At 29.7% G+C, this 26936-nt stretch overlaps 1 protein-coding gene across 4 annotated transcripts in view; it reads right to left on the bottom strand.

The window, feature by feature from the left end:
• Positions 1 to 26936, bottom strand: part of LOC135949829 (mucin-2) — a 63883-nt gene that overhangs the window by 9263 nt on the left and 27684 nt on the right. For 3 of the 4 annotated variants that reach the window (XM_065499268.1, XM_065499267.1, XM_065499269.1), the window contains 4 exons: positions 12451 to 12667; positions 11175 to 11397; positions 9474 to 9712; positions 6134 to 6299 (listed from right to left, as the gene is read on the bottom strand). In XM_065499268.1, the coding sequence (XP_065355340.1) occupies positions 6134 to 6299; positions 9474 to 9712; positions 11175 to 11397; positions 12451 to 12650 (828 nt within the window). In that variant the 5' untranslated portion in view covers positions 12651 to 12667. The remainder of the gene's footprint in view (positions 1 to 6133; positions 6300 to 9473; positions 9713 to 11174; positions 11398 to 12450; positions 12668 to 26936) is intronic. The other variant, XM_065499270.1, reaches the window with a different exon arrangement.

Genomic DNA, 26936 nt, shown 5'->3' with positions numbered 1-26936 from the left:
TGATCATCAATTAAGACACCGAGACATTTCATCCTATTTACAAATTCAATACATGTGCCATCAAGTGTAATATCCATATTATCAGTTCGGAAACCAAATCCCATTAATTTAGTCTTTCTTGAATTAAGTTTAAATCCATTTTCAGAAGACCAAGTTAAAACTCTACTAATAATGTAATTAACTCCTTCCTTTAAGACATCAGGAAACTGTGAGTCTGCATAGTAAAGAAACTGAACGTCATCTGCATAGACAAAAGGCCTACAAGGCAGACCATTTCCTATATTCAGAAGGTCATTCAAGTACAACATAAATAGTAATGGCCCAATAACAGAGCCTTGGGGTACACCACTTACTACACGAAGTATTGGGGAGTTGGAGTCTCCAATCGAGACATACTGGCTTCTACCACATAAATAAGAATATATAAGCTTACAAGCCAAAAACGAAAAATCAAAATGCCGTAATAATTTTACCACAAGTCTTGAATGTATAACCCTCTCAAATGCTTTCGATAAATCAAGAGAAATAAGAACAACATTCTTGCCTTTATCTACAAAATTTCGTATTGAATCCGTTAAACCAACAAGAAGTGCACTGGAACTATAGCCACATCGAAACCCAGATTGGGCTGAATGTAACAATGAGTTACCATCAAGATGAAGCAACATTTGTTTCATAAAAATATGTTCAACAACTTTAGACAGAATCGGAAGGACAGATATCGGACGCAAATTATTAAAAGAAACAGAATCACCTTCTTTCCTTATAGGAACTACTCTAGCCATTTTCCATTCTACGGGAAATACCGATGTAGTAATGATTGTGTTAACTAAATGAAGTATATGGGAAGAAAGAAATGGAAAAATAATTTTTAAGAATTTCAACGACAACCTATCATGACCTGATGCATTCGACTTAATTTTTCCAAAAGCTATATATAGATCCTCAAGATCCACACAATGGAATGAGAAAGCTCCTGCAGTGTTATCATTTAGAGAGTCAAGTGAGAAAGGTACATCTTCATTTTGACATGAAACAAAATATTCATTAACTTCACTAGGATTTACAGTAATGAGATCATCTCGAGTCTCTAAACAACCATTATTCCTTAAGAAATTCCACATTTTCTTCGGACCAAAGTTCTGAAACATAGTTGAATAGGCACGCTCCTTAGCTACTTTAATTACTCTCTTAGCTCGATTTCTATATTCACAATATATTGTCCAATTTCTATGATTCCTATTTCGGAGATAATATTTATAGGCTATATCCCGTAACGAGATATGATATAATATATTAGGCGACTTAAACCAATTATCAGTTTTAAAACAAATCTTACGCCGCACAATTGGTACCAAGGAGTGCAAAATATCAACATTCGACATAAAAACTGATAATTGAATATTTACGTCCGCAGTCGAGTACATACCACAAAAATCTAACGAATCCACAGTATGTTCCAATGCTTCCATATTTAGTGCATTATAATCGGGATATGAGACATATTTTGTGAATGATTGAGTAGGAATATCAAGAGAAATATAAATAAAAGAGTGATGAGAAATACCTGGACATTGCATTTGACCAGATGTACCAACAACAAGAGAGGGGCTCAACAGAAAGTAATCGATAAGAGAAGTAGAATTATTATTAATATCATAATGAGTAGGAGCCGAATTATGATGACAAATCAAACCCATACCATGACATATCTGTCTAACTATATTAGAATTTCTAGAACAAAACATATTTATATTAAAATCTCCCATAATACAAACATTAGTATACCTAACAATTATATCACCAACAATTTCATCCATAATATTAAAATCACCCTTAGGTAAATAAACCACACCTATTAGAATCTTTATTCCACGTAAGATTATTTCAATAAATATTGATTCAAATACACCATACCTATCAGATTTAAAAACCACCTTATATTTAATATTCTTAGATATAAGCAAAGCTACTCCCCCAGCCCTTACAGGTCTAGGTCTATCACTTCTACACATATCATAACCAGAAATATTGACAGTTTCAGTCAAAGTTTCCGGCTTAAGCCATGTTTCGCTCAGACCCACAATGTCAAGAACATTACCACTAAGAATGTTTCTTATCTCATTTAATTTAAATGAAGATGAGGATGTACTAAAACTTTGAATATTATAATGACCGATCTTTAAATGTCCCACAAAGTTTAAAAGATTAGTACGAAGCACAGAGTTGTTGCTACATACTGGACCCAAATTAACAAAGGAATCCATAATAAATATATATAAGAAAAAAGCTGATAACTATATGCAAATTAATAATATAATAATCTGACGTTAAAAAAAATGTAACTTCTGAGATGAATAATTAATATAAATTAATAAATAAGAAAAATATATATAAATTGCAAATAAAAGCTGATATACAAAGTTCAATAGAGAGAACATAACATTCTACTATTATATAAAACAATGAAATATATGGATTGAATCATTTATTCAAAATGAAATTCATATATTATCAAAGTTTTATAAAGCAATATTTTCATAAAAAAGAGAGAAAAAAAATCATTTTACAAAGCTTCGACAAGATAAAAATTTCATGATGAATATAATGTATGTAAATAAATAGGTATATACTTGAGCTATCTCCAGATTAAAGATTATTTGCAGAAGATAATGAGCAGTCATTCAATTCGTCTCCCTCAAGTAATTTTAAACATTGATCATATGTGAGAGTTTCTTCCGCATTTTCCGTGTTTTTAATTATAACTTTGGGAACGTCATAATTCAAAAATGTATATTTCATAATTTTACTTTTCTCTTTTAACTTTCGGCAAACAGTAATCAGCTTCTTAGCAACTTCAGTAAAGTGATCATTAAGGTACACATTTGATTGTAAGGTTCCACCAATCACATCATTCAGCTTAAGGTTTCGATTCCTATGATAATTTATCATTATCGCATCACGAGTTTGGACAGAGTTGAACTTCACAAGGACTTTTTTCCCACCAGCAAAATATGTGCAGTGTTGAATGTCAGTGTACGATAATAGAACATTGTATAATGTACAAATTTTTAAAATAGGTTTTCTTAAATCTTTAATTTTCTTTGGCAGTCCCGAAATAATAATATTTGACCGGTTTAAGCGCCTCTGTAAAATGTTGTTTTGATTTTCTAAATATAATATTCTATCGTTTGCTGCATTATCGACAACCTTAATGACGTCAAAACAATTTTTTATATCCGATTTAATTTGCTCACTACTATCACAATTCAAGATATTTTTGTTAGCAGACTTAGATTTCTCCTCCAGTAACTTAAGATTGCATTCGAGTTGCTCCTCAAGTTTACGTTTAGCTTCAAGGAATTTTTGTTCCAACTTTTCTTCTAAGGAGGACATAAGAGCCGAAAATCCATTTCTTAGTTCTTCTTGAATGTTGCAGTATTTTGGTAGTCTTGAGCAGTGTTCACAAACATATTTTAAATTTCTATTCTTCGTAAGAAAAACATGTTGCTCTACTGATACATTACTACAGGATATGTGAAAATATTTTTCACAATAAGAGCAATCAATACTTCTGTTTGTCTTCGTTATATTTTTATCACAAATAGGGCATTTAAATGGAACTTTAGACATGATTAAAATAGCAATAAATTCATAAGTCCCAGCTCTGATGTAAATAAACAAATGTAGTTCAGGCAGCCGCAGCACCAATATATAAACAAGAGTTCTCCAAATTACTCCAAATTGGAAGAACAAGAACAGCAAATCTTGGAGAACAAATTAAATTTGTATTCTCAACGCCAACAATAATTGGTATAAAACAGCAACCCCAATATTATAAGCAGCCAGTATGATTTCGGCCACAGAGTACGGTTTATAGGATGTTTACTTGTATTTAGTAAACAAACAATGTATGAAATAAACTTTTATATTGTTGTCAGATGGCACTTTAAAATTTTACTTTTTAACAACTTTTGTATAAATAAAAACCACTTTATTACAATTTAATAAATTTTTCTTAAATTATTTTCTTAGCGAAAAAATTTGCGCGTTAGTTCATGACGAAGTTGCCAGATCAATATCAATTTTTCAATCAATTTTTGCACTGTTATTGTAAATCTAAGACCATAAGGTATATTTTACCCTTGTAAATGTTGTCACAAACTTTAACCCTCGTGCGGCACGCCAATTTTTAACCGATCGAGCTCAAACTTTTGTCAAAATTTTTTTTATACTAACCTAACACAAAACTGCCCTTCGTTTTTGAAACATTGAAGGTCCACCTTAAGGCCTAGTTAGTTTGTACGTTCCGTTCCGCTCCGAATCAGCAGTTTTGTTTTTAGCATTGGGAAAGTTGTGTATGTCGTTAGTTTTTCTCTAACGTTGCCGTTCTGTTGCGGATGAATCTGTTGAAAACAGAATTTTGTCCGCAACGTTAAGTGACAGCTAAAACAGCTGATATCATATATACACAAAAATGCCAACAATATGAAAGCAGTGGTGCCAACATTTTTGAAAGGGAAATATTTATTATTAACAAAAGAATAAAAAATATATTTTCAAAAAAACATTGAAATTTAATAAAATAAATATAAATTTATTTTAATGTATGTACTATGTATGTAAAAAAATTAGTTTAAATTAAATCATTAACAAAAAATATACATACATATGTATGTATTTATAAAAATGTTCACAATAATATGTTGAAGGTCTAAATACAAAAAACACTAAAAATAGTAACAAAATCACCAAGATGCCTGACAACAGGCTATGTGTTTGCACAGGACATTTGGCTTCGTAATACCAAATTTGGACCAACCTAACTTATTCGCCTGTAGTGTCTAATCAAGTATGGTCCAAGTAGGCATTTGAAAAATATTATTCAATCTTTTAAGCGGAAATTTATGTCATCATTATTTGCTCTAGAGATCGCTTGAGAGAGGGTTAAGTATACTTGTGATGTAGAAAAGCCGGACTTCGCCCTTATAGTCCTAAGAGATAAAGTCAGGAGTTGTCATTAACAATATTGTGTTTCTGAATTAACTAAGTAGGCTCATCAAGATAAGTACTGGCTACCGGTCCATGATAGTCATTCTGGCATTGACAGGGCTGATTATTTAGGAAATAGGAGAGCTAGATATACTTTTGTTCTATATACAGTAGGAGACACAAATGTGTAAATTAATTTGGAAATATATATAAATATAATTTTTATGCTTAACTTTTATCCATATGATAATTTTAATTTAATTTAATAATTTTATTTACACAATATGGAGATCAGGATTAGTAAAGTATAGCAATACCAAAAAACTTAATGTGAAGTAATGGCATTTAAATACCAGGAGATCAAAAAGTTAAAAACTGAGTTACACAATTTTGACGCATTTGGTTTAAAGTTAAATTAACTTGTTATTATTATTTAGAAAAGCAACAATTTTGAACAATTTCATTAATGACAGTTGACTAAAACATTTTACAAGGTAACAAATTACAATTCTTTAAGGAATATTGAATATGAAGAAGATTAGGTTATATTTAATTAATTTAGTTCAAAAATATCTTTAATAAATATTGTTTAAAAACACACAAAACGTTTCATTATACACTTTGTACTTTAAATATTGTGTCGCAAAATGTAAATATATGACCATCATTTACACATTTTTGTCTCACACTGTATGTGCTCAGACAAGATAATCGATTTATATTTCCGAGAGTAAATACCAGAAGCTACTATCGCTTGCAAAGTACGAAATTTCTTGGACAATATTAACTATTAGGAAATCCATCTAGGAGTTACAGTTCTTGCATATATATTTATTGACAAAATGTTGTAATTATTTATTTCAATATTTTTCTATATTTTAATGGCGACAATGGTGCTCGCAACGAAAATAAGATATCTTATCTAAAAAATATTTATCGTTAAGTAAATACTCACTGACTAAGTTTATGAAACTCAAACACATTCTACCAACTAAAAAAACTAATTATTGTATAATACATATAATAGTATTTAATGTTTGCAAAAAAAAAATACATACAAACAAATAATTATACTGAAAACATTTGTTGAATTAAATAATAAATAAATGCAAACAAATAAAATCTATTTGTGGATACTTACTGGTGTTGGTGGCGCTGGGGCTCGACGCTTTTTGCGAGCGGTTCGAGATGTTAGAGTTGTGGTAGAACCACCATTAACACTTTTCATGCCACTCGAATTGATGTCTTCATTTTCATCATCATCGGATTCGAATGGATTTGTGCTCACCATACTGGACTGTGATGATCTAATAACAGATAAGAATGATCGGATTAAATAGAGGGGAATAGAGAAGAAAGAATACAAATTATTATACAAACTATATACAATTAACAATATAGCTATAATTGATAAAAGGTATTGTTGTACATATTTGTATGTAAATTTTATTTAAAAAATGTTGTTGCCATACCAAATTTGTTAGAACTGAGGGAAGGTATCCTAAATGCTGTACATTGGTTTTATATTAATGATAAACTATTGCTAATATTTAATACAATATTAAATATTTCACCTTACTTTGTATATAATCCCAAAAAAATTTTGAAAAAAAAAATATATTTTTTACGTGAAAATAGCAAATATTTTTATTTTAAAAACCTCATGAATAATCGAAAACGGCAGAAATGGTTCAGGTTTATTGCTTTATCGGAAACCCAAATATAATATTGTATGTGCTTACAAGCGTGTTCTTTGAGTGTAAATTTTACATGTGTTTTGTTATTGTAACAAAAACAAAACACATGTAAATGTACACTCAAAGTACACGCTTGTACGCACATGCAATTTTCAGAAAATAAGCGAATTCACTTAATTGTGAATAAATTCGAAAAAAATCAATACATTTTTATGATCAATAACTCATTTTGTTCCTATTACATGTGGCTTTTCGATAATGCAATAAATTTGAACAATTTCTGCAGATTTCGATTTTTCATGATTATTTTAAAACAAAAAAAAAATGAATTTTTCACGTAAAATATATATTTTTTGCTTCACTTTGTTATTATAACTCCGAAACTACTGAGACTTTTTTGCTGTTGACCTGTGTTATTGACCTTAATTATAAACAGAACAAATGACCAGTTACAGAATGTATATAAGATAAACACTTACACCCTCGCCAACAGCATGTTGAGGAACTAATCACAAAATATATTAGCAGTGTTCACTATTAAGTGCGAATGGTCTTGCATCATTGCAAATGCAAAATTTTACAGTAATCCAATAACATTGCATTTACAATGATGCAAGACCATTCGCACTTAATAGTGAACTCCGCTATTATGAACATTTATGGAGTCATTCAATTTTGTTTGTAAATTCATTTTATTAGTTAGAACCATAAGAATAGATATAGAGCGGAAACTCTCCTGTCAAAGACCTAACGCAGTTGCCAGAAACCTAAGTGATGAGAATGTATTAGTAGAAAAAACTATGTGACAACAAAAACAACACTCGTATGTGTGATTATTTTGAGTAAGTTTTTTTGTTTGAGTTTTTTTCTAGTTTCCGCTCTATGTGTATTTCTCTAGAGAGACTTAGAACGGAAACTGAAAAAAAATATTTCTCACTTACACACTTAGGCTTTTGACAACTGAGTTATGTCTTTGACAAGAGAGTTTCCGATCTATGCGTATTTATTAATTCCATTATGAATTAATTCATTGAATGAATGACAGAAATATATAAGGGATCGTGCTTGTGCAAATCAGAGGTGTATCAAGTAGGTGTATGTATCTAAACATACGGTTCGACTGATAAGACTCCAGTATCTGTAAAATATTTAAAAAATGTCTGACATTAAAATGTAATTGGATAAAAATAAAAAAGTCCAATAAAAATTTAATATAAAGAGATAAACTGTCTCAATTTCTAATTTTGGTTATATACAAACCTGTCATTTGTATCGGAATGGCTTCAATTTTCATTAGATATTTCTACCTTCGTTATATTCCAATTAATTTTGTTAATTCACAAAAAATAAATATTTTATTCTTTGAATTTTTAATTGGCAATGTTTTGCTTATTAAATCAAAAATTAATACTTGCAGAAAACCAATAATATTTAACAATATACAATTCAACGGAAGGTGGTTTTATTCCAAAAATTTTCGTTTTACTCTTTGTGAAAAAGCAAAATACTTGCGATCGGAAAAGAACTCGGTGACATTCACGAGTTTTTGGAATAATTTGAATAATGAACTTGTTATTGGTCTAATTGGGTTAAATCTTTTTTTCTTGTAAGAATCTTCTGCTTTTGTTTTGGAGCTTTAAGCTTATTTTAGTGAAAGTTTGGAGCTTTAAGCATCTTTTAGTGAAAGTTAAGTTCAAAAAACATCACATAAACTAACGAAAATAATTCCCGAGAATTCGGATTGAAAATTTTGCGGAATTCCCGGGATTTTCCGTCCCGGGAATTCCCGTGAAAAACTTTAATTGCAGCAGATCTATTTTGTCGCCATTCTCATTTATAATTTCGAGAATAAGTCGTTCAGAGCGATCCAAGACTGAACAAATTCTATGTATGTATATTCGATACTGTAGAATAAGATGAAAACCAAGCAACGTTTACGACCAAGATTCCTGTACAGCTGACTACCTTAACTTGTCTGCTGATACAACCATGGTATTTGGCGGGAATCGAACCCGCAACGCTCAGATTGATAGTCATCGGGCTTACAAAAAAAAACAATCTACTAAAAAATTGTCTAGGATATGTCTGAACTTCTTCAGAAATAATTTTTTAAGTATTTAATTAACCTTAGTACTGTAAGCATATATGATTTGTAAAAGTTACGAACTCTAAATGAATTTTATTCCAGATATATGATGCTCCTGATCGAGTAAAATTTATCGTAATCATATTTGTGGTTTACGAGCAAGAAATCTCGTAAATTTTATTATAATTAAATAAATTCATGTTAAAATCAACTTACATCACTTAAGATACATTCCCAACAACTCATTATGAAAGTACCAATGAACGTAAAAATTACAAAAATACAGATAAAAACATAATTATGAACCAAAAGGTGCTAATAATAAACAAATATCACAAATATAAATAAAGACATATTTCACCTCCAAAACGAAATATACCAAAAAAATAACACCATGAACATATGGAACATTTAATTCCCAAGCATGAAATTTAACAATAACAACAATAGTAATGAAAATAATTAATAATAAATAGATCCGGTACACCGATAACACTTTCATTTCACACAATAATTATTTAGATTTAAGAGCAATTCAAATGCAAAAAACTACATATTTTCCAATACACAATTAACGGATAGAAAGAACATCAATAACACACGAACGAAGAATGTACAAAGTACGAAACGAATGGATATGTGTGGTGGTAATCTCTTTCGAAGATTAGATATTGAGACAAACTGACTGACTGACTCACCGCCTGATCATGGCATTATCGCAATCGTATTCGTATGGGCCTCTACCAACATTTGTACGAGTATTACGCAATGGTTGTGGTGTTACTGACCCACCATAAACATACCTTCGGTTTTGTGATACTCCCGTAGTTTGTTGTTGCTGCTGCAGCTGCTTTTGTTGGGCCTGATAGCGGGGATTTGAACGAGTAACTTGTATTGTGCTGCGATATCCATCATTACGATTTAAGCCAATACGATCCTAAAATTAAAGTTAAAACAAAAAGTTATATCAAATATTTTCGTTTGTGTAAATTATTTTGAATTCTTAGCTTTATAAGAATTGAATAAACTTTAATATAATTGGCTAATTACTATCGTATTATGTGCATTTGATGTTTAAAATCTATTCATGTTATATTTCTTATATTTGCATAAATAATACCAGAGCTTCGAATTAATTAATTCAATTTAAGATTAATTCAATAAAATCTTAATTCAAAATTAAAAAAATGTCACCAATTTTATTCATAAAAACCATCCTTAGAAAACCAAATTTATTAGCTTAATTGAAATAACAATACAATTTATTCAATCTAATCCAAATTGAATGAAAATATTGTTTCTTCTCAGGAATATTCGAGTTGTTCCAAAATCACGACTATAACCAGAACCGCTTTAGATTCCATAGAAACATTCTTAAGATGTGTTAAGGGGTGTTAATTATTATTAGTATAATCAAAAATTACTCAGGTCAACAGCAAAAAAAGGCTTCACTAACCACTATATAGATTTAATGCATCATGGTTACCTAAGTACAAAAATGGTAAAAGTTTTTAATTCTATGGATAGATTTTTTTAAAATTTTTTTTCTAAAATTGCGAATTTTTGTAGATGTTTCTCCACATAATTTTCACATAAAAAATGTATTTTTTGCTTCGATTTGTTATTATAACTCCGAAACTACTCAGCCGATTAAAACGCAATATATAAACAAATGAAAGCTTATGTAAATTTTCCAAGTCTATTTCAGTAATATCGGACTAACCCTTTATGAGTAAATTATATGGAGAAACATCTACAAAAATTCGAAATTTTAGAAAAAAAATAAAAATTAAAAAAAAACTTCCCCATAGAATTTTAAATTTGGACCATATTTGTACTACTGGAACCACAATACATCAAAATTGTGTAGTGGTTTAAAAAGCCTCTAAAATTTTTTTGATTTTGTTGCCCTGTGTTATTGTTTAAAAATTGGTCCAAAACCATTTCAAAGAATTTGTACTTGATCTCAACGTCAACTACACCATTCTAGGAAATTCTTAAATATAAATTGAAATTTCTGAAATTCAATTTGAATTTTCTGAAATACAATTAGAAACTTCTTAAATACATTTGGAAATGGTGTAGTTGTGGAATTAATAGAGTTATGGGTTCAATTCAATTTGTTTTTAATCATTTAAAAAATGAATTAAAATAATTATCCAAAGCCTATTTGTAATTGATCTGAATAAAAGACAACTTGAATAATTCAATAAGAAATTAATTCTATGAAGAATAAATTCATAAATTAATGAATTAAATGTTTAAATAACTATAGAATTAAGCCTGCATTAATTCGCAGTGAAATATTTAATGAAATGGTTAAGAGATAACATTTAAATTTAATTTTGAAAATTAAATTAAGTATTATTAATTCTTTCGAACTATTTGTTGATACTCACATTACTGGTTGGCAACGTTTGCAATGAACTTCTGTAGGTTGCATTACGTTGAAAACTGTCACCATTTATGGAAGATGTGTTGCTGCTACGTAAACGATGATCGAAGGTATTCCAGCCGCCATTATCTACAACATAATCTCGTCTCATTGTTGGCGGACTTTCTGATGTTTTATTAATACCCAGTGTGGAAGATTTCTTTTTCATGCGAAATGATTTGAAAGCCCTAAAAAGGAAGAAATTGAAAATATAAAAAATACATTAATTTTAATATTTAAGGGCGTACTTCAGAAACACTACCGGAAGACAATTTTCAATCAGATTTCAAATCAAATAATTTTTGAGTGTTTTTTAACCAAAATATTTAAAATATACATATGGGGGATTTCACGTCAAGTGAACCAACTTTTAAAATCGATGTCTTCCGATCGGGATGAAATTTCAACAATTTTTCAACAAGATCGATCAAGAACTCTCTGAGTTATAGGGGGTCAAAATTTGACATTTTGGCCAAACATGTGATTTTTCTCATCCATGTAACTATTATCTATGGTTCTTAGCAAAATGTGTCCCAAATAGTTGAGATAGCTATTTCTCCATTTTTTATTCCGAAATCAAGATATACAATTTTAGATTTTTTTTTTGGCAAAATCGAAATTTTTTCCAAAAGGGCCCTTTTTAAATTTTTTTTTTGTTCAAGAGAAAGCTTGTGTCTATTCCTATAAGAACTATTTGGTCGCTTAGTGGGATGTGAGTGGAATATCTATCAAAATAAATATTTTATAACTCAAGACATACAATTTTTTTGTCAACACATTTATTCTGATAGTATCCCATAACTCAGAGAGTTCTTGATCGATATTTTTGAAAAATTGTATCCAAAGGGTAACTTTGGTGCAAATTTCATTCCGATCGGAAGACATCGATTTTAAAAGTTGGTTCACTTGACGTGAAATCCCCCATGAAAATATGAAATATGAAAATATTTCAATGGGCCGACAAAATCGGCCCACAAAAATTTTTTTTCTAAATTTTTTGCCCAAAAAAAAATTTTTAAAAATTAAAAAAATAAAATTTGGAACAAACTTTTTTAAAAACAATTTAAAAGAAAAAAAATGTGAAAAACAGTTTTAAGTATAATTTGGTGAAGGGTACATAAGATTTGGCACAGCCGAATATAGCTCTCTTACTTGTTTTAATTCAAAATTCTACATTTTGTATGTACATATGTATGTATTTTTTCAAACATTTTAAAATAAAAATTTACGCATTTTCTTACCACATATCCTTAAGATTTCCAATGGAAAAACTATTCCTTCGTCCCTCATTATCTTTTTTGCTTATCTTCCAAAATCGCAAGCGTTTATGTTGATCATCTTCGTAGAAGGGATTTAAATGTTCTGGATAATTATACACCGATACTTGACTGGTTGAGCGCCCATTGCGCATTACCATTACGTCACCATTTAGACTGCCCATTATCACTATTTACAGTTCTGCAAATAAAATAAATAATATTATACATCAATCATTTAATAATTAAATAATAAAGCAGCTTAGATAGCACATCTGTTGCAAATAAAAATATGCGAATATTTAATACTAATTAAATATGTTTAATATAAATAAAAACAACAAGTTGCATAAATAAACAAATAATGAGTAAAGATAAATTATGGAATTGTTTGAAAAATTTCAATAGAAATATTTAAAAATAAAATAATTCTTTTCAGTGATCAGGTTTTAGTACCGTTCTCAAACTGCATTTATTGATTGGACTAAGCGTTTTTGAGTTATCATAAATTATGTGAAGAAACATCTACAAAGATTCGCAATTTTAGAAAAAAAAACTATTAAATTACATTATCTTGCAATTTTGTATTTACTCTAACATTTGTAATAGGGATCCTATTCGGAGAAAATTTCCCCAGATTTCCAGATATTTTTATCGGGCAATTTCGGGAATTTCTATTGTTAAAGTTACAGTATTATTACTGCACAGATAAAACAGTTTCATTGTTATTTATTGCCAATCGAATGATTCCATTAAATCCATGGATTTGTTGATACTAGCAACAGATAATCAGTTAACACATAATAATTACTACATAAAACCCAATGTAGACTACCGATTAGAAACGGCTTAGCGGTAACGGTAATTTCGGCCTGACTTAAATTGTTAATAAATATCACAAAAATTCTAAATATCGTGACATATGTATGTAGGTGTATAGATTTAATAATTTAAATTCTCTGTATTCAATAAAATTATTGAAATCAGAATATGCATTTTCATAATTTAAAGTTATTTACAGAATATCGGTAACGGTATTTACGATTATATTGGTAACAGAATTTTAGCGATAACGGTAATTGCAGTTATTTTTGTAGCGGTAACTGGCTACCGTTATCTTGATAAAAAATCGATACTATGTGACACCTAATTAAATTTTTTAGTCACAAGAAAAAAATTCTGTCATTTAGGTGAATCATTCGATTAGAAATAAATTTGGTTATCACAAGCAAAGCTACATAAATTCTCTGAGACAAAATCAGAAACAATTTTATTTAAAACATTATGAGGGCTTATTATTAAAACATCTAATGATGTTAATACTGACAATAATACTGGTATACTATAGACTTGAAAAAGTTCTCTTTCTGTACGAATTGCTATATGTATATATTTTTCCAGATTTAACTTGTCGAACCTCTTAAATCGTTTAATAAAAAATATCCATTAATGAATTTTGACCGATTATTTGAAAAATTTTAATGGCTTAAGTATTGAAGAATTTCCGGGAAAAAAGTCCAGGAAATTATAATTTAAAAGTTTTGTTCCCAAAAACTCAGTTATTTGTTATATCTATTGAACCTTCTAAAGATATAGTTATATGTTAAGGTCTATAGCGAAAGTCGTCTGGTCAATCAATACCTTCTACATACACTTTACAGTCTTATTTCATAAATTAGTTTTTCTCTTTGGCTCATCCTGAAGTCGTTAATAGAACCAACTATTTTTGAACTATTTTCAGTGGAATTTAAAAATTATATGAAAACTTACATGTTCATTCCTTTTTAACATGCTTTTAATTGCAATCATTGGAGTCTGCTAAAAATAGCTCTTTTTTTTGCCAATATCATCTAATCAATTTTCATGTTTTTCACTATTAAATTTTGATGTTTTGTAAAAAAAACTGACTAAAAATTAATTTTTTTTGGAAAGAACATGAGTAGAGTATCAAAACCGAAATCGAAAACCGGTCAACCGGTTTTTTCATCTTTGTAAACTCCAGCGGTTTCGGTTTTTAACTTTTCGGTTTTTTGACAAACCAGTTTTTGTAAGACGGTTAACCAGTTTTAATGGAATATATTTTTCTAAAGCTCATTCAAACATATTTATGAAAAACTTTGATACCATTTTTAAAAATATTGATTTATTTTATAGGAAATTATAGCATTTGACAATATTTCATAAAATATATAAAATAATTGCATAAAGATATGTAGATCTTAAGAATTAAAAAACGCTAAATTCATTTCCTATTAGCGTCGACAAATAAAAAGTAGACCTTTTTCATATTGAAAAAATTTAATATAAACCGGTTAACCGGTTTTTTTGAACACAAAAACCGAAACCGGTTAACCGTATTTTGTAAAAGATTAAACCGGAAACCGCAAAGCTCAACTTTGTGTTTGCCCCATAAATTTTTTCGCATGTTGAGCGTGCAGTCTTTGTCATGTGGTGTTTCTGGTAGGGAAAAAACACGCAAATTTTTCTTTTGTTAATTTTTTGGAGCTGTATCTTCAATATTTGTCTCCTGAGCAGTACAGTTATTTGGTTCTTCATCGCTGTCTTCTAAATAGTGACCACAGCTTTCATAATTGTCACTGCCCACTATATCTTCCGAAGAACTTTCTTCAGATAAACGTGGCGCGTATTCGCTCTCGGAGGTACTAAAATCTTATTCATCATCATCGGATATAGCCAATATTTTTTCAAGATCATCATCAGATATTGCAGTTGTAGTCATTTTGTAAAGTAAACAAAAATTGCAGTAATACCAATGTTTTTACTACGCTGTTTTTACAAACATATTCATACCACTTAAATGAATTACACAACAAGTCAGTATGATCGACAGCAATCTCACAACTAAACCAGATCTCTCAATGTAAAAAATGAGAACGATTCAGAAAAAGAAAAAAAAGTTAGGACCTGAAAAATCAACTAAAACGAAACGACTAACAGTGGGCATGCCGGGTTAACAGAATTTAGTCAACTAAATATGGAATACAAATTTTCGGCAAAGTATCAATGAAAATAAATTGGAAAAATTCTTATAAACATGAAATTTATGGATATTAGTGCCAAATTTTAAAGCCCGGTTAACCGAACGTCAGTTGTTTTCAACCGTCATATGAAGGGTATAACAAATACGTGACACCCGAACATTTATTGTGTCTTATGGGACAGATATTTTCTAAAAAAACACTATATCTGACTTAGAGAGTCCCAGATGCTCTCATATACTCAAACTGTCCATTTCCAAAAGTTTGCAATTGGAATGCAGAAAAATCCAAGAGAAAAAAACTGGTATTAAGTTGGTGACATTCATCATATAAATCGGAGATAGAGAGAGAGTTGCATATAAGAATATTCCAGAATGAAAGACTCCCGTATACATATGTATGTAGATTAGGGTGTCCCATAATAAACGAAAGTTGGATTTTGGCCATTCTCAACCCCAGTTTGGTGAACTGGGGTGAGAATGGCAAAATTTGGCATTTGGACTTCACGATTTAAGGTTTAACGTTTTCCAATTTTAATAAAACTTTCAGAGTGTATTTAGAAATATCTGGACTATAATATTCTAGATAGGTTTTACTTAAATTCCATAACAATAGGGAAATATAGCTCATTCGCCAAAAATTGGTTTTTCTAGAAAATTTAAAAATTTAAATCGCAGGTACGGAAAAACTATAAGAGATATTTTCATAATTTTCACCTTTTTATTCCTTATTATATTCTCAATAAATCCCAATGAGATGATCAAAAAATTCTGAAATTTGTTTAACAAAATTTTAAAAAATTTGAAAATGGAGTTTTGAAACTGTCGTTAAAAAAATTTTATTTTTTTGGTCGTACCTGCGAATAGGTTAACGGTATCCTACGAAGACAAAAACTCATATACAAGTAATATGGATATATTTTAAGTAAAAATGAGTTTTTATTTTAATATTTATCAAAATATGTGAATTTTGTTCCATGACAAAGAGTGCACGATCACGCTTTGCGTGCAGTCTTTGTCATGTGGAAACCGCAAAGCTCAACTTTGCGGATTCCGCTTTAATCTTTTAAAAAACCCGGTTAACCGGTTTCGGTCTTCAAAAAAACCGGTTAACCGGTTTATATTAAATTTGACAATTGGACTTCACGATTTAAGGTTTAACGTTTTCCAATTTTATTAAAACTTTCAGAGTGTATTTAGAAATATCTGGACTATAATATTCTAGATAGGTTTTACTTAAATTCCATAACAGTAAGGAAATAGAGCTCATTCGCCAAAAAATGGCCAAATAATTGGTTTTTCTCGAAAATTTAAATATTTAAATCGCAGGTACGGAAAAACTATAAGAGATATTTTCATAATTTTTTCACCTTTTTATTCCTTATTATATTCTCAATAAATCCCAATGAGATGATCAAAAAATTCTGAAATTTGTTTAACAAAATTTTTAAAAATTTGAAAATGGGTTTTTGAAACTGCCGTTAAAAAAATTTTATTTTTTTGGTCGTACCTTCGAATAGATTAACGGTATCCTACGAAGACAAAAACTCATATACAAGTAAATATGGATATATTTTAAGTAAAAATGAGTTTTTATTTTAATATTTATCAAAATGTGTTAATTTTGTTCCTACATTTCTTGTTCTAGTTGCCTGAGGCACGTTAATGGCCTGGGGAATTTTTAACAACTTTTAAATTTTTTGACCAATTTCTGTTTTTTATGTCTCATTAGAACGACAATTACGTACACATTTTTCTTTTTTCAAATTTGTTCACCAAACTGGGGGTGAGAATGGCCAAAATCCAACTTTCGTTTATTAAGGGCCACCTTAATGTAGATACATTCAATTATTTTCATACCCTAAATATAAATCAATGACATTTATTTTGTAGGGTGTCATTCAATTTCTTATAGAAACTCATATGAAAAGTATTTTTTTATCGTTTCGCAATTAAGCTATTGAAAATCTGAGATTATTGTTATTATTACTGTTATATGATTAATAAATAAATATTTTATTGATTGTTTCATTTATTTGTAGCCACTTACAAATTATATCAGTAATTTATTTATCAATTAAAGAAAGTAAAAATAAATATTCTTGACAGATACATATATTGAAAATCGGAATAATAAAATATAAAAATGTGTTGTATTATATACAAACCATTTTCAATATACTGGGAGATGCATTTTTAAAAGTAAAACAATTTACATCATAACTTTAATTGTAGCAGTAATTTTTGATTTTAGTTCTTCCCTAGGCGAGATCTTGATTGATAAAGTTTGCAAAATATTTAACCTAAAGTTAGCACTAACTATAGGATTAATTTAAGTACAACATAGTGACATTTTTGAGTACACATATTAAATATTAAGCCCTGTGGTTAATACTAACTTCAGGTCAAGTTTATATTGTTAATAGCGGTAAATCGTTTTTGTCAATGCAATTCCATTGTTCGCTTGACATTTTTAATTTTTCCTAATTAATTTAATACACAAATATTTTTGAAACGTGAAACTCGATTCGATGATACTACGAGTGGTTGATTTTGATTAGTTGAAATAAAAAAAAAACCAAACCGCAACTAACTTCACGACAAAACCAAAGTCATCCTTACACGTCAAACATGCGTTATTCATGTTCGAGGAACCCAGTATGTGTATAAACAAATCAAATACTATTTGTTATTTGCAAATAATAAATATGATTTCATTTTGTTTAAGTATTCTATAAATGTACAATGCGCCAAATGACGTGCAACCATCTGTTAATGTTAACTGTGGTTAAATCAGAAGTGTGTGAGAAAAATTTATTTTTAATAATGACAACTTATCATAACACATTAAAAAGTCGATTTTTTTTTTTATTTGTATCAAGAAAAATTTTAGATCTAATTAAAAAAAATCATACTAAATAATTAAAAGTGCCTTAAATTCGATCAAGAAATACTTAATTTTCGCTTTAGAAGCCACTAAATTTTTTAACACAAAATTATATACATATGTATATTCTGGATCCTTATAAAATTCGAACACGATTTAGCTATGACCGTCTGACTGTATGTTAAAGTCAGGATAGGGTCTAGAGGGAAGGGAATGAAATTTTCCAGAAATGTTTGGTATTTAAAATGAGAAAAATCGATCCAATGAATAAAAATGGCTAGGAGATTGTTCCAATTACAACCTGTTCTGCCTACTCTCTTTATACCTTGTTGTGGGGAAAAGTTATCTGAAATACGTTTCATTTGATATAAATTATATATCCAAGATAAATCCAAAAATATTTCCAAACATCAAGATAGTCGTGATTTTATCATATAGCAGACATTTATAGACCAATTTTACTGATTAACAAAATTCTCGAACATATCGCTATGGAGCCAAATTATCGCAAGCGAGAAAACACAAATTTTACAGGAGAAGGTTTTTTTTTGATTATTTTCAAGCTATTTGTCTATTTTTCAAAAATATTTATAACTTTTGACAATTAAAAATTCATGAAATACTTTATTGAAAAATATGACAAAAAATTTTTTTTATTGAATTTTTGCATAGATACAAATTTTTCGAATTGAAATTAAATTTTTATTTATGAATAGTTTTTAATGAAATTTCACAGTTATGTAGATTTTTCTATTTAAAGCCTAGTACTCTGTTCATATTTGCGAAAAATTATGGTTTTTTCATGCGAAAAATTTTACATGCTGTTTGACAGCTAGCTGTTGGTTTTAATTTCGTGCGAAAGAAGTGCTGCGTATGTTATTTCGTGTGGAAAAATAAGGTTGCCAGATTTGTTTCACATGTTTTCCACAATAAAAACAGAGTACTGCTTCTGCGAAATTATTTCGCATATATTTCATTCCAAATATTTTATATGTAGTTTGACAGTATTTCGCACGAAAATTTGAACAGAGTACCTAGCTTAAAAAGGAAAAATAAAAACGAATTTTGAAATTTATTATCAGCAATCCCGCAATTCCCAAAAAAGTGTTGAAAAATTCGAATTTTTAGTTTTTTGGCTATAATATCCATACCAGGGATGTGGTTATCGGAACCCTTTACAAAATAATTAAAAACATATTCGACCATCCAAAATGTGTTACTATATTTTGATATCGAATATGCGATTTGAAAATTTTTGCCCTAAAGTTTTATTTTACATACAAAATAGATGTTTTTTGAATGGACCTGGTCCCCTCGGTACCAACAATTTTTAAATTTTATTTCATTTAAAATATTTTGTGAAAACTTAGCTTTCAGAAAGTATAAATTTCTTATACATCATCTTAGAAATTTTTTGCGATAGCTAAAAAAGAAAAAAGTTATTTTTTCTCAAAATATTTGCGAAAATTCGCCTTTTTAAATTTTTTTAAATTCAAATGCATATAACTTTGGACTTAGTCATTATTTTTAAACAATTCTTTTTCTATTTGACACACACATACACTGGTGCATATCATAATATTAATAGGCAAGTCGATTTCTTTAGACCCCTTTTACGCTCACATTATACATTCAATTTGGGCAAAAAATATACCATTTTAAAGGGATTTATTCACAGAAGTGCAGAATATATATTTTATTGAAATCGGTTCAGTTTTTTAGGAGTTATAAGCGTTTAAAGATATTACTAACACATATGCAAAAACGTGTACATGTGAACCTTAAGCAAAAAAGTAAAAAGTTGTTGTAAATAAATAAGAGAAACAATTAAACAGTATTGATTTCGCTCTGTTTTAAGTGAGAGTTGTTATAGAAAACAAAGAAGAAGACTTTAGTAATTTAAAGTCACAAAAATATATTTTGAAGGTGTTTTTTTATTTTCTAACTCCCAAATGTGACGGTTTTCAAACTTCATACGAATCAATTACTTATCACTGCATGGAGTTTAATAAAAAATGGGACGGGTCGGAAAAAATGTAAATAGTTATTTCTAAATATTATGTGAACTATAATTGCAAGATTCTTCAAACTTATTCTAAATTGCTCTTTTTTAATTTTGTATAGTTTCGCTGAAATTGTTCGGGATTGGAATAGTGGGCGTGACACACCATATACAAAGTATATGTAATTAATTTCTAATATCTGTAGAACTATAATTGTAAAAGTGTTTAAACTTTTTACGAATTAATTTCTTATTACTGTGCGGAGTTTAGCTGAATGTATAAGAAATTAGATTAGAGGGCGTAGCACCTCCCACGCAGAGTAAATAATGATTTCAAATATCTGGGGAACCAAAATGGGAGGGGTTAGAAAAGTAGTCACCTCCCATACAAAGTAATAATTGCAAGGTTATTTAAATTTTGTTCGCATAGCTCTCTTACCATTTTAAAGAGATTGTCTGAAAATGGTCGGGATTACAGTAGAGGTCGTGGCACAAAGTAAATAATTAAGTTTGAATATCTCGAGAACTATGATTCTTAAAATATTTAAACTCTGTATCAATCAATGTATTACCATTCTACGGAGGATAGCTAAAAGCGAATTTATTCCTGATCCCTGTACGAAGGTTAACTAAGCGTGATCGGCGTGGTAGAAATGACCCCTCCCTTATAAAGGAACTTTAAAGTAAAGCTTGAAATGAGTTATTTTTACATAAAATATTTAAAAATGGGTGGGATCAGTGGAGTGGTCCAAATTTATTCGTTATATTTTGCATGTGTTATTTTCGTACCATGTACGTAGTAAGGTGTTATCAGAAATCCATTCATATTTTTTTAATTTTACTAGGGTAGGGGTAGCGAAGTGCACCGGGTTATGCTAGTTCCTATAAATACACTTAATTTGTTTCTGTATTTTTGTTACATCTTTGTTGTTCTCATCCAAATGCAAAATTTAACTATTTTAATGAGAGACAACGTAAAATCGATCGTTCGGAAGGTGTGGTGTGAAATTTCTTGAAAAAAGGTCAAAATTATGGAAACCTATAAAGGGAAATACAAAACTAACAAGAAGACAATTTAATCTAATAAAACAAGAATCAACCCGCAACAAATTGAATTCCACTCAAATAAAGAATAAATTGAATCTTCCAGTGACTTCCAAACACGTTGCAAACATTTTACGAAACAATGAAAACATAAAATGGAAAAACCCGAAATGTAAACCAATGCTAAAAAAGCACCATAAAGAAAATCGTCTAAAATTCGCAAGAAAAAATATGAAATGGACAGATGAGTGGAAAAAGGTAATTTTCTCTGACGAAACAAGATTTAATTTAGACGGTCCTGACTCATACTCATGCTATTGGCACGATTTGAGATCAAACGATGTTCGGATGTCAAAACGTAATTTCGGTGGTGGCAGTGTTATGGTTTGGGCAGCGTTTTCTGCAGTTGGCAAGTCGAAAATATGTTTTGTTCCGACAAAAATGAATAGTGCGATTTATAACGAACTGTTGGAAGATGCTCTTCTCTCATTTATGGATGAAAAAATGGATGAAGATTGCATATTCCAACAATATAATGCTGCAATCCATGTTTCTAAGCAATCGAAATATTGGCTTAACCCTCTAACCGGCAAGGCTGCCTTTAGGCGGGGTATGTTAAATGTATGTAATGCTGCTTTATTTGGTTATTTTTCCCGTTATAACAGTAAATATGTGTAAAGAGACAAACAATTTACTTATTGTGATAAACAAGAACGTGCACTTGTCTTTTGTTTGTTTTTATTCCAATGTATTTCTTTTTTTTTAAACAAGAACCTGGTATATTATTTTACCACGAAATAAAATTGGCCGGTTAGAGGGTTAATGAACATAGCATTCCTCTGTTGGACTGGCCGGCTTGTAGTCAGGACTTAAACCCAATGGAGAACTTGTGGGGATACATGGCCCGTAAAGTTTATGCAAATAATGCCCAGAATGAAAGCATAATGACTGTGACAGAGCTGAAACTAAGAATTAAACAAGTCTGGGAGGAAATTGATTCCAATCTGCTTAAAAAATTAGTGGAATCAATGCCAGGCCGTATTTTTGAAACAATCCATAAGAAAGGATCATCCACACATTATTAAAAATGCTACAGTGGCCCATAAATTAAAGTGCGTTTATAGGAAAATACCCTGAAAATTGGCTGTTAATCTCGAAATTTAAGTAAAATAAATAAAGTACAAATGATTTTTTTTGTAAACAATATTTTAAGTGAAGTCTTAACTAATTTAATAAACAAATTTGTAGCCCCCTAAATATGTTCATGTTTAATTTTTACAATCTTGTTAACAAAAAAAGTAGTGTGCGTTTATAGGAATATGCACCAGTGTATGTTGTTAGTCTAATAAAGGAAAACTGGAGAAAATCGGGAAATATTTGGATACGCTGTTATCAAAAAACTGGAGTAGGGTGAGTAAAAATGTTGAAAATTTAATTTTCATATGCGAATATCTCATAAGCTATAAGAGATAAATACGATAGCTTCGATCAATTATCTCTTAAGGACATCTGTCGGTCCTATCCGTCAGATACGTGTGGCATTCGCAAAGTTGATTGCAACCGACATAAGAACATCGTTATATCAAACTATATATTTTTTAAAATCCAGGATTTGTGATGAAGGGTGAAAACGTGAAAATTTAAAATTTTTTACATCTATATCCTGCTTAATTATATAAGGGATATTTTCTAAGAAACATTTTTCCTGACCAATATAACCTCAGAGGTTCGTATTGGAAGCATCTGGGTCATGACAGAGAGTCGCAAATCTAAATTTTAAATAGTAACAAAGACATAAACTAAACAATAAATTGTTCTTATGACTAATATTTATTAATAAAATTATTTACATAGACATATTTATTAATCGTTATCTGTTTAACCCAGTTAATATTAATGATAACCTCTTAATAAAATGTTATTGAATAAATTACTTAGAATTATTTGTATTAAACTAAATAAAAACATACATATCTGCTGAATTTCTTCCAAGCTAGTTTTCCTGAATAGACCTGAATTAATTTATTGTTTAAATTAATATTTAAACAGAGAAAGTAATTGAAATGAATGTGATGATTTGTTTTATATTAGATGTTAATTAACAATTGTTTTATGGATTATGTATTAAATTTAGCGGTCTTTTAAAATAAATGCAAAATAATTTGTATGCAAATATTTATTAGGTACATAGTATATAAAATTTTTAAATTAAAGGAACGTTTTTGTATTGAAATTGTTCAAGTCGTACAGTAATTAAACAAACATTTGTTTTGTTTACATCTCACATACTGCCGCATAGTGGATTTATTCATACAAAATTTAATAAAAAATAATTATCATCTTTTTTTATATGCCCTTCTCCTGGGGAGGTAAGGAAGTATTTAAAATTGTCATTCCATTTGTAATCTCCACTATTTTATATATGTACTTTGAATTCTTTTAGATATCGGAGTCTACGACTCTACGAGTGTTGGTTGGAAAAGGGTTTGTAACAAGCCCTAGATCAAATATATGTACGATATTCCAGCAATCGATGTCAGCCATATTCAGACTACATTCTGAACTGGTATTTATTCCACTATGGATTATACTGGAAAACACAGGAAAGACTGCTTGATGCCCATATCAGAAATATCCTTTAACCTGGCAATTTCTGTAGGGTATAACACGCTTACCTTAAAGGGAGGTTGGTGGAGCCGGTCAAGCATACTGACAATAGTATTATTGAGGCGACACACAGTGATATGAGAAAAAAAGAGGGAAATAAATCTGTAACTTCTAAAACCTTAGTCCAATTTGAATGAAATTTGACATGCGCAAAGAAGAAGTGTTGTGGACTTTAAGTTTTGGTTTAATTTTGACCGCATGGGCCCACAAGGTGTGCGGCCAGGGTTCCCCAAAGTAGGACACCCCGGATATGTTAAATTTTTAAAACTATCCTATTTCTTTGGCTGTGTTTCGATTTTAAAACCATTACATATATAGAATCTCCTCGTCGAGCACTACAAAAAACCTCGTCAATTATCTCTTATAACTTATTTGAAAATTAAATTTTCAACATTTTTGCCCACATTTTTTCTTTTATTGGACTAAAAGCAAATGGATATGTCAAACAAAAAAAGAATTGTTTAAAAATCGTGACTGACTCCAAAGTTATATGCATTTGAATTTAAAAATTTTAAAAAAGGCAATTTTTCGCTAGTTTTTGGGAAAAAAGTAGTTTTTTATTATCTAAAAAATTTCTAAGAAGGTGTATTATGAATTTATACTTTTTTAAAAGCTAACTTTACATTAAATATTTTAAATGAAAACAAATTTGAAAATTGTTTTCATTTAGAGGGGACCAGGTCCTTTTATCTAAAATTCAATCTTAAGACAAAAATTCTCAAATTGAATACTCGATATCAAAATATAGTAACTCATTTTAGATGGCCAAAAACTAAAAAACCCAGTATTGGTATTTTTAAACACTTTTTTAGGAATTACAAATTTCAAAATTAGTTTTCAGTTTTGTGTTTTCAATGGCAAAATCTATATAAAGTAAAATTTTATTAAAAAATATTCATAAATAAAAATTTAATTTCAATTGAAAAATTCGTATCTTTGCAAAAACTCAATAAAAATTATAATTTTTTTAATTGTCAAAAGTTATATACATATGTATATTTTTGAAAAATAGACAAAATCCCTTGCGACACTTGACAACAAGGAATCTGTAATGACAGCTTACTTGGATATAGAGGGTGCATTTTATGATGTGTATATATCCTTATATCGAAAGGATTCCGTTTTGACAAGACCACACCACTCATCAGATATAGTGTCATTTACATCGTAATGTATGCTAGAATGTCAAAGATTGTTAGACAAAACCTGTAGCCGTGAGATATCTCAATAGGTCATTAAGTCTGGAACCAGCTACCTCACCAAGTCGCATAAATTTCTTACAAGAATAAGTGAACTCATGGAATCATCCCTAAGCGTTCTACTAGTATGAGCGATGGAAAATGGTTTACGGATCAACCCGGCGAAGACCGAATTGGTTCTTATTACCAGAAGATATTAAATTACGGAATTCAGAACACCATGAGTGGATGGTCAATTGTGAAAATTTCGATTATAATTACGACAAGAGATGATTGGGCCAATCTACACTGACAGCGCAATGCATGGTACGAGAATTATCGCTGATAAACTCGGCCATTTGGTCTCTTTTAGACTGCCCAACACTTGCACCATCTGTCATGAATACAGAAGCGAAAAGAATCCGGGAAATAATTCTTCAAACATCGACTATTAATATCTACGTGGACAGCCTTTCGTCAATCAATGCTCTCAACTTCAACGTAATTCGGTCGAAATGTCTTTTCGACTGTAGTTATTCCCTGGCCGAACTTATCGGTTACAGTTCATGAAGGCATCCGAGAAATGAAATCGCTGATGTCGTCGTCCTTGGACATTCAAACTCGGTGTCGAATTTTATAAATGCATGGTCGTTGAAAAAGACGATACTCATGTGTTCAAATATCACAGTTTGTAAAATATATCCATAATGCTATGGACCTCTCTGTCACATAAAAGGACCAAGGCTATTTTGTCCCTTGGTTGGAATTCGATCAGGCTTCTTACGGGTATAATTACTGGCCACTATGTGATTGGACATATGTTAGATCGTATGGGTACCCACGTTATAATTATTGTATAAATTTTTGTAGAGGAGGAGTCGGTACAACAACTTCTATTTGACTGCCCCGTTTTAAAAGAGCTTTGAATAATACATCTCAGTCAGGACTATTTCATGAATCTGATCAAATCTATCAGAAGAATCGGTTGGTTCTCACAAGTTGGTCCTCACGCTAAGAACTAATTTTCTGTAAGTTTTATGGAACACACCTAAGAAACTGTTCTATAAATAGTTCTTTCATCATAGATTTTTCAAAGTTAAAGCTACAAAAACAATATATTAACATTCCTTTTATACCCTTCATCATGAGTGGCAAGGGTGTTTTGACATTTCGTTAGTAATTTTGCATTTGCGATCCCATAAAGTATATATATTCTGGATCGTTATAGATAGCGGAATCGATGTTGAAATCAACTTTCCAAATCCTATAAATAACTTATAAACATGATTGATACATCAATATATCGGGAATTCTCCCAGCTCGGTTGCTATATGAAATCGAGAAAATCGGCTCACAAGTGTCTGAGATATAAGGAAAAAACAGGCACTACCTCTAATGATAGATATTTTAAAGTCCATTACAATGATGTATATAAGGCTATAGTAAGTTGGACCTACAATGCACCTTTAGATTAATATTTTAGTAAAATTAAATAATTTTATAAAATTTTGGGACTTCATTTACCTTAAAAACTAAAAATAAATTCATATGGTGATTTTCCACGAATAAAAATATAAAATTTGAATTAATGTAAAATTTTAACAATTAAGGATATCATAACAAAATTTGAAACCAATATAGACTCAAATGTCCTTAAATCAATGACATTAGAATTTTTGAAAATTTTTATTTTTC

Source organism: Calliphora vicina, chromosome 2, assembly GCF_958450345.1.
Source record: "Calliphora vicina chromosome 2, idCalVici1.1, whole genome shotgun sequence".
Taxonomy (NCBI): domain Eukaryota; kingdom Metazoa; phylum Arthropoda; class Insecta; order Diptera; family Calliphoridae; genus Calliphora; species Calliphora vicina.
This window is presented reverse-complemented; position numbering and strand designations above follow the sequence as displayed.